Source organism: Sceloporus undulatus, chromosome 5 (genome assembly GCF_019175285.1).
Source record: "Sceloporus undulatus isolate JIND9_A2432 ecotype Alabama chromosome 5, SceUnd_v1.1, whole genome shotgun sequence".
Classification (NCBI taxonomy): Eukaryota; Metazoa; Chordata; class Lepidosauria; order Squamata; family Phrynosomatidae; genus Sceloporus; species Sceloporus undulatus.
The window spans coordinates 170,496,607-170,505,667 of record NC_056526.1 but is presented as its reverse complement, the minus strand read 5'-3'; the positions used below and the strand labels follow the sequence as shown (position 1 = coordinate 170,505,667).

At 43.3% G+C, this 9,061-nt stretch overlaps 1 protein-coding gene across 1 annotated transcript; it reads right to left on the bottom strand.

Moving 5' to 3' along the window:
- Nucleotides 1-3,238: 3,238 nt before the first annotated feature.
- LOC121931799 (histone H2A.Z) lies at nucleotides 3,239-8,846 on the bottom strand. Its single transcript, XM_042469828.1, has 5 exons — nucleotides 8,648-8,846; nucleotides 6,477-6,554; nucleotides 5,676-5,789; nucleotides 3,918-4,047; nucleotides 3,239-3,805 (listed from the first exon to the last, which is right to left on the bottom strand). The coding sequence occupies exons 1-5, from the start codon at nucleotides 8,648-8,650 to the stop codon at nucleotides 3,747-3,749; spliced, it is 384 nt and encodes a 127-aa protein (XP_042325762.1). The 5' UTR covers nucleotides 8,651-8,846; the 3' UTR covers nucleotides 3,239-3,746.
- Nucleotides 8,847-9,061: the final 215 nt, after the last annotated feature.

Below are 9,061 nucleotides of genomic sequence, written 5' to 3'. Positions count from 1 at the left end.
TCCTGGCGACGGAGGAGGAGGAGGAGGAGGAAGGAAGAAGACCGGGTTCTATAGGCAGACGCCGCGCTCTCACTGCGCATGCGCGGGGGCTCCCTGGGCCGAGGCTACGGAATTCTGGGAGTTGGAGTTTGTTGTGGGCCCAGAGCTGAGAAGAGGCTCCCTTTGCCACTGCTCCGTTCAAGCCTTGTGAATTCATCCCCATGAGCTCCATCGGGCGGCCTTCCCCTCGCCCCCTTGCCCGGCGTGACCGTCTTCCCCACTGGGCCCTCTTGGCTTCCAGGGAGAGCCCTGCCTTTGTCTTTGGGCCAGTGATCGTATCCTGGACAGGCACGTTTGACTCCGAAGACCAGGAGGAAAGGGATGCCTCTACTTCACAACGGCTCACAATACTTACAGACCCAAACCAGCAAAGTGCATGTCTTGCTAATGGAGCACCCAGGAGGAGCCCGCCTGCATCAATGGCCCTTTCATACCATCTGGACTGGGAACATTCTGACTTACAGGGACCCCAGGGAGACTATCATGGGGGTTTCTTGGCAAGGGTTGCCCAGAGGAGGTTGGCCATGGCCTTCCCCTGAGGCTGTGAATAGGACCTGCCCAAGGCCATCCAGTGGGTTTCCTGGTCAAGCGGGGAACTAAACCCTGGTCTTCAGAGTCCTAGTCCAACCTCAAACCACTATGCCATGCTGCCTCATGAGAACAGTTGCATCTTCATGCAATGCAGGCTTGCAACTAACATCCCTTTATTTTTTCCTCCTGTATTATTTTTAATGCCTTGCTTGTAGAAACCATTTTTCTGGAGAGCTTTGAAAGCTTGTGACATGTTTTGTACATTTTGGTTGGCCCCATCAAGGTATCAGTTCCTGGATTTTTGATGTTGCTTCTTGTCAGGCTATTTCTGACTTAGGGCGACCCAAAGGCAAACTGATCATAGGGTTGCCCTGGCAAGTTCCTTCAGAGAGGAGTTGCCATGGCCATCCCGAGGCTGAGAGAGTGTGACTTGCCCAAGGTCATCCAGTGAGTTTATGTGGCCGAGTGGGGATTCAAACCCAGGCCTCCACAGCCCAATGTGCAAACCATTATAGCACACTACAATGTGTACCACAAAACAAGGGGCACCAAGGTGAAGAAGATTACAAATAAACAAAATTAGAAAATTGAGAGGAAACAAGAACAAAAAGATGACTTAGGAAGAGGAACGAGTACTTTTATAGCAAAAAGTATGATAGAAGTGGTAAAGGTAGAAATTGTGTTTATTCAAAATACAGTAATAGGCTAAAAAGAAAAATCTTAAAATGCCAAGATGCAAATGAATGAAATGTTTTAAAAGCTATTCTAACTTTATACCGTATTATACAAAATACATGATGAAAGTATCAGCAAAATTGATAGCTCAACACTATCCCTGCTGGAACTGAATGAGCATTAGCTTGCAAGTACTTCTCAGTAAGCACCTAACCTCTCCGATTACCTCTATGCCAGAGCAGAATTACGCTCAGCAATACCAAGTGAACCAAGTGAACTAAATGGCTAGCTGCTTAGTGGCAAGTTTCAAGCTACTTACCTCTGCAACAGAAGCTCCAAGCCACCCAAATGCACACACAACCCATCATCCTTTGCTCGCTTTTATTGGTGTTAAGTGTGGATGGCCCAACAGGTATTGTGATGCGACTGCCAAAAAGCCCTCTTAACCTTGAACTTCTGAGCCTTCTGTGGCAACTTAAGATCTTGCTGCTCATGAAGTAATCATAACTGGAAAAACTTATGGCAATTTATTTGTCTTTAAAACTTTTTAAATCTGCAGTACAGCCGTAATATGACTCTGTGGTGATGGCAAGAAACAGTCTGACGGGTCCAATTAAGCAATGCTGTGATTTTGCATGTGAACATGTAACTAGCAGTAAGTGGCAAGGAATGAATGTGACCCCATTCCCATACCTTATACAGTGGTACCTCGGGATACGAATTACCCAGCTTACGAATTTTTCGGGATACGAATAAATCCCATAGGGATTTATTGTTTCGGGTTACGAACGTTTTTTCGGGTTACGAAAAAACGCCGGCGCTGTTTTAAATGGGCTTTTTTCCCATTAGCGCCTATGGCAATTCGGGTTACGAAGGTTTTTCGGGTTACGAAATTAGCCGCGGAACGAATTAATTTTGTAACCCGAGGGAGCACTGTACAACAGAAAGTATTTCACAGCCACTGCCAACTTCATCTGGCCTTTTAACTGTTATCCTGTTATCACCTAAAAAGATATTCATCTTCAGCCATTCAAAAAATACTGAGTTTTTTAACCACAGTTGCTAATGAGAAGCTGCAATAGCAAAAGGTTCAAAAAGCTATCTTTGGGAATCAACACATCACTTAGATGATTTTTCTTCTTCCAAAGTTTACTTTCAACATCCTTAACTCATACAATAAACTTTCATTTAATCAAGTGACTTCTTTTAGAACTGGCATTCTAACAACAAGCATACTGAGTTTCTGTACTATGTGTACCTTTTTTCCTAGAGCAAGTTAGTTACTCAAATATGTTTTTCCACCAAATAAGAATGTTTAAGAATTCTAATTTGTTTTAAATTAACATGCTAAGGATTTGTTTTTTTTTTCCTGTTGGTATCAATTTGGACTCTTCTTTCCTGATATGATACACATAGGGTGATGAAGGCTTCCCAGTATGCCTTCATTCCCTTTAATCCCACTTCCTAATATGGCTAACTTCACCTAGGATCTCCAGGCAAGGCAGCTGACAAAAAAGTAAAATAGCTTCTGAGACAGTAAAGTCCAAGCAATAATAGATTAAGCATGCTTTGGAAGGTATAGTAGAGAAACCCACAGAGACCCTGTGATCATCCAAATGTATTTTCAACCGTGTTGTCCTATGTTGAGCTAATTTCTTTACATTAAAAACAGTTCTATCTTGAAGCATCAACATAGCTGAGTCTACAACAAAAAAGCAACAACCAATGTCAGAGGCCTAAATGCAGTAGTTACTGCCAATTAAAGTAGACCCATTAAATTAATTACTGGATGGTAAGCCAATGCTTATGTAAATCCCATTGATCCAACAGGTCTGCTTTAGTTGAGTCACAAATTGATTTAGGTCCAAATATTTCCAATATAATTAGTTCATATCCTGTTTACTCTGACCCAAGAACACAGCACATCTAGTTATTCATCTGGCCAGCAAGGTCATCATGGCTGAAGCAACAAGATTACTGCTTAACCAGAACAGACAGTTCACGTTATAACATTTATTGAATTCCTCAGACTTGCAATAAGGTCTGTACAAAAGCCCCAAAGTTGTTTGCTTTTCTTAAAACATTTTTTATTTAACTACAAGAGACTGACATTAGTCTCACACTTCAAGCTTTTTTAAAATTTCTTAAAAATAAAAAATGTCCAGAACTTTTGTAGTTAAATGGTATAGTGTATAATTGAATAAAGAAAATTTGAAGCATAAAAAATTATACATTAGCAACAATGTCAAGAATTTCATTAAAATCCAACAAATCTAAAAACAGTCAAGAACCACTACAGACAACAGCTTCTCTGAAGCCATGTAACACTTAAATAAGGTTAAGACTTCAATGTAGAATTTTGGTTTGTTATATATCTCAATGGGCTCCATCTTCAAGGTTACAGAAAGGCAAAAATTGTGTTTCACAGATGCAGTCCACTGGAAATCCACCAACACCAGACAACTGAGCACTTAAAGAGTCCTAAGTTAACAAGAACACTTTTAAACTTTCTGTTGCCCTTTCTTTCCAATGAGAGATTTATGGATGTGTGGAATTACACCTGAGGAAAGAAGAAAAGGATTTTATTAGTCTGCTCAAATAAGAGACTCAAAAATAATTTATTGCCAGTAAGTATGATTTTGACAGACTATATTGCTCAAGTAGGTACATACCTCCACCAGCAATTGTCGCTTTGATTAGGGAATCCAGTTCTTCATCACCTCTTATTGCAAGCTGCAAGTGGCGGGGAGTGATACGCTTCACTTTCAAGTCTTTGGATGCATTTCCTGCTAGTTCGAGAACCTGCAATTTTTTCAAACAGTAAAGTGAGTAAACCAAACTATCAGATGCTGAAGAATATTTTTGCAATATAGATTCTGTTGCTAGCAAGCCCTGCCCTCCTCTAGGTTATATAAACTTTAGAACACAGACAAGCCAATCTTCCTTGGCCAAGTTCTCTTTTCCAACTGATGTCTGGGCCTTGGGGAAGAGATAGTGGAAAGCAGCATGCAGTTTTGGAACCCCACCCTCCTACTTTCTGTAAGGTGTTGCAGGCTTGAAATGTTCTTCTCTGCACTCCATTCCCTGACAGGGAAGAAGGCGTTTTCAAACCACACTGGATCTCAAGTTGTTCACTGCCAACAAAGGTTATGGCTGTCACCAATTTTGGTTTATTTAGAATTTCCCATCTCTAGCTTCCACTATCATCACCACCACCACAAATCCAAAGGAGACTGGCAGATAGCTGAGTTTTTAAACTACGTTTCTCCCACTTCAATCCATAATTCTAGTTTTAGATTACTTAAATACCTCCTTCATCCCCTCACTAGGATTCACAAACGTTTACAGGGTGTGTGGAAATTATAATTTCAATTGTATTTAGAACTGAAATTGTAAAGATGGTTTTTGGACACTGTATTTCTGCATACCTAGGACATTCTGCTATTTCACTACAGAGGCTGTGTTTTTGCTGTACATGCTTTTTTTTTTAAATTATATGCACTTAACAACCTGGGTGGCAAAACTGGGGTCTGCAAAAGTCAGTGGACAGCCCTAGCCAGCATGACCAGTGGCAGGATGGCAGTTGTAGTCCATCACCTGCTCCCTGTTAATGCAGGGGTTGGAAATGATATAAGAAAAGAGGGAGCTTACAGAGCAGACCACTGGTCCATTTAGCTCACAATTATCTATGCAGAAAGGACGTCTGAGTTTCGGACAGAAACAATTCTACACCTACCTAAAAATACTGTCGATTGATACTAGGACCATGTATGTATAAAGCATATGCTCCGTCTCTAAATAAACACTTGATTTCAAATATTCAAGCAGAACTGTGCTAACTGATGTTTTTGTATTGTGTGAATTCACTGAAGTTTAAGGGGGGGGGGGGGAGGTACAACTATGATAGATATGAGTCTGTTTCCTAGAAACACGTAAGACCATTTTGACTGGCTTTACTGATCAGGATCAATCATCTCTGGGGATTTTGCATATTTTTTAGATTTAATAGCCTAGTAGTCCTAAAGTGAACCACTGTGGTGTAATGGTTTGAGCACTGGACTATTACTCTGGAGACCAGGATTTGAATCCCCGCTCAGCCATGGAAACCCACTGGATGACCTTGGGGAAGTCATACACGCTCAACCTGAGAGGAAGACCAAGACAAACCCTCTCTGAACAAATCTTGCTAAGGAAACCCCATGATAGGTTTGCTTAGGATCACCTTAAGTTGGAAACAACTTAAAGCACACAGCAAGTAGTATAAATTTATGGACAGTTCATTGGATTCATGAAAGGAAAACTCATATTTCATCTTTAAGGCTGAAGGGCGGGGCATAAAGACCATAAATAAATAAATAAATAATAAAAATAAATCTGATGTGCCACAATTGAAACACTAGAGTTACTTCTTTCCCTTCCCAGGCTCTTACCTCAGCTGTGAGATACTCCAAAATGGCAGCACTATACACAGCAGCCGTAGCTCCAACACGCCCATGACTGGTGGTCCTAGATTTCAGATGCCTATGAATTCGGCCAACAGGGAACTGGGAGGGAAAAAGGGCAGGGTCTAAGAATCAAGGGTGAAGATCGTCTTCCAGGTTGAGAGCTGAATTAAGTTTCAGTCCACTTCATGGCAGTGGTGGGTGAGGCCAAAGGTTTAATCTAGACTAGCACCATGTTTATCTTAAATCTTTTGCAACAAGTAACCAAGCCTCAAAACAGGCATTTCAACTTGTTAATAATAAGAAAAAACTCTCCAGTATTTCTTCAGTACATCGGCATCAAGAGATCTAACTGCTCTTTTGCTGGCATACCTACGAATCAGGCAATCCTGTGTTATGGTGTTACCAGAACAAGCTGCTGGAAGAGATTCAACAGCTGAATATGTTGTCTGAAGTTAAAGCAGCACTAAATACTAGCCTTTTCTTGCAGGCTTATCCAGAAAATTTTAAGTTGGGAATCAAGATGGTGAATTTTAAATGTAGACTGTTTTAAAATGCTTATGTCTTGTCCTTTTAAAGTGTTGCATATTTTAATTAATATGTTTTAAATGATGTTGTTAATTGTTGTTCCCCACCTCAAACCATTGGGAGAGGTAGGTAAGAAGAAATACTAACAACAACAACAATAATAGTTGTTACTCAAAATTAACTCCTTCACCCAGATCCAGAACTGGGCAAAGTAAGAATACATCCTTTAACAACCACCTCTGACCTTCACCAGGTACCAACCTGTAAGCCAGCCCTCTGTGAACGGGACACTGTTTTGGTCTTCGTCTTTCCGGAGTCCTTCCCAGCTTTGCCACCGGCCTATGGTAGAGAGAGCATGGGGAAGAAGAATAAAATACAAAACCAATTAGCATCCTTAGTGTCCTTAGAAAACACAGGCACAGGTCCACCAAGTCTAGCCCAGACTAAGATGAGAGGCCCTCCCAACTGCCACTATTCTGGCCTCAGAGGGAGAGAAGAACTGGCAGCATCTGCTGGACTTGATCCCTTTACCCATTGCCATTCTCTTCTCCTTTTGTGTAATTTAGACTGTAAGCAGCTAATTAATAATTTGTAAGCCACTCTTGAGAGTCTTTCTGGCAGAAGAGCAGGCTATAAATACTCTAAATATTAAATAAGCATCTTAAAAATAAACTTTGGACTATAACTCCCATGCTACCACCCTGGCTTTAGAGGGCTGAACTTGATCTTCTTCCCCTTCTCCTTTTGCATCATGTCTCAGATACAAAACACACTGCAGAAATAATCCAGTTTGAGACTGCTTTAACTGCCCTGGCTCACTACTAGGGAATGCTGGGAATTGCAGTTTATTGTGGCACTAGAACTCTAAGAGAAGGCTAAATGTCTCACAAAATTGCACTTCCCAGAAATCTCAGGGCAGTGAAAGCAGTCTCAGACTGGATTATTCCTATAGTGTGATTGGACCTTAGATTGTAACCCTGATGGGAGGGAGCTGTCAAATTGATATGTAAAAAGCTCTGAGAAGAGCAACATACACATACTGAAATAACTAAATATGTATATGCACTGGAATATGCGATTAAGCAACGTGAATATGTATATCTTTTGTTGTTAAATGCCCTCATGTCAATCATGACCCATGGCAACCCTGATGATGAGACACCCCCAAGACCCGCTGTCCTCCACTGCTCTGCCAACTCCTGCAAACTGATGTTCATGATCTCTTTAATAGAGTCCATCTATCTAACATGCCACCTTGCTCTTTCTACTTCCCTCCACCTTCCCTAGCATTAGTTTTTCCCAATGATTCATTCTCATGATGTACCCAATGTACAACAGCCTAAATTTGGTCATCCTGGCTTCTAGGGAGAATTTGGCTTGATCTGCTCTAGGACCCATCTGTTTGTCTTTTTGGCTGAGATCCTCAGCAGTCTATTCTCAAGTGAAATGATTTCTTTCCTATCTTCTTTCTTAATTGTCCAGCTCTCATATCCATACATGGTGATGGGAAATACAACAGCTTGTATGATTCTCTAGGTTACCTCATTGCCCTTTCATAGTGCTGCTGTAACCTTCCAAGATCACTAAAGCCCTGCTTATTGGAGGCAATTAGCTTACAGCTGTAAACCGCTTAGAGACTACTTAGGCCAGTGGTTCTCAACCTTTGCTCCTCTGGATGCCTTGGACTTGATCTCCCAGAACCCCTTTCCATTAGCTGTGTTTGCTTGGGCTTCTGGGAAAGTCCGAAGCATCGGGAAGACCAAAGTTTGATAACCACTGGCTTAGGTGGTATATAAATGAAGCTGCTGTTCCACTTAACTGCTCTGGCTGTCTCTTGTTGCATTCTGGGATTTGCAGTTTAAGGAGGGGCACTTAGCACTCTCAGCTAGAGCTCTTAGGCCTCATGGACTACAAATCCCAGGATGCAACAGGAGGCAGCCAGAGCAGCCAAAGTGGAACATCAGCGCTCTAAGAGAGTAGTGCGGTCATGCGGTCTAGCTTTTGCGCATTAGGTGCGTCTACCTAATGCAATAGAAGGTTTAAAAAGAAAACGTTAAGAGCGGGATATAACAAATGCTCTCAACGAAAACGACTGCATCCACGCTGGCGCTCTGTAGAGCACTGCGCATGCTCAGTTCGCCAACCTCTCCCGCTTTCTCTGCGGCCCCCTCCACCCACGCGCATGCGCACACCACTGCAGCCGCCATGCGCATGCGCCGCAGTCTCCCTCGCAGCCACCGACCCACCGCGTCCGCGTGTGACCGCACCCCTTCCCGATTCAGTCCCCGCTTGCCCTTACTCTCGCCGCTTTACCTTTTAAAAGAAATAAACTATCGCGAGACTCGCTTTCCCCCCCCCCCAGTAGGCTGCCCCTTCCCCCCGTCCCCTCACGCTTTCTTGTCTCCTCCCGCCTCACCCGCCGCTCCATTTACCATTTTGATTGAGGCCTCTTCACACCCGGAGAGTAGGAGGAAGAACAGGAACGTTACAGCCGCTAACCCTGGGGCAATCTCCCTTCCTGAGGCGTCAGCAGCGGCGGCACCAGTTCAAAACTGCCTCCACTCCCGCCTTCCCCGGGCCCTTTATACCCGCCTCTAACGTCTCTTCATCCGGGGACTCTGTTGGCAAAACCAGCCAATCGTCACAATGGGGCGGCTTCCCCTGCGCTCCGAGGGGACCAATAGGAAGCCAGGAAGGGAACAGAGGCGGGAGGGAGGGGGAGGAGCTCGCGCCCAACCGCCTCGTTTTTGGCTCCGCCCACAAAAGACGTTCGAAAGACGTTGCTCCTCCTCAGCGAGGTCGAAATAGATCGCCGCCTCATAATAACCTCCTCAGTGTCAGCATAA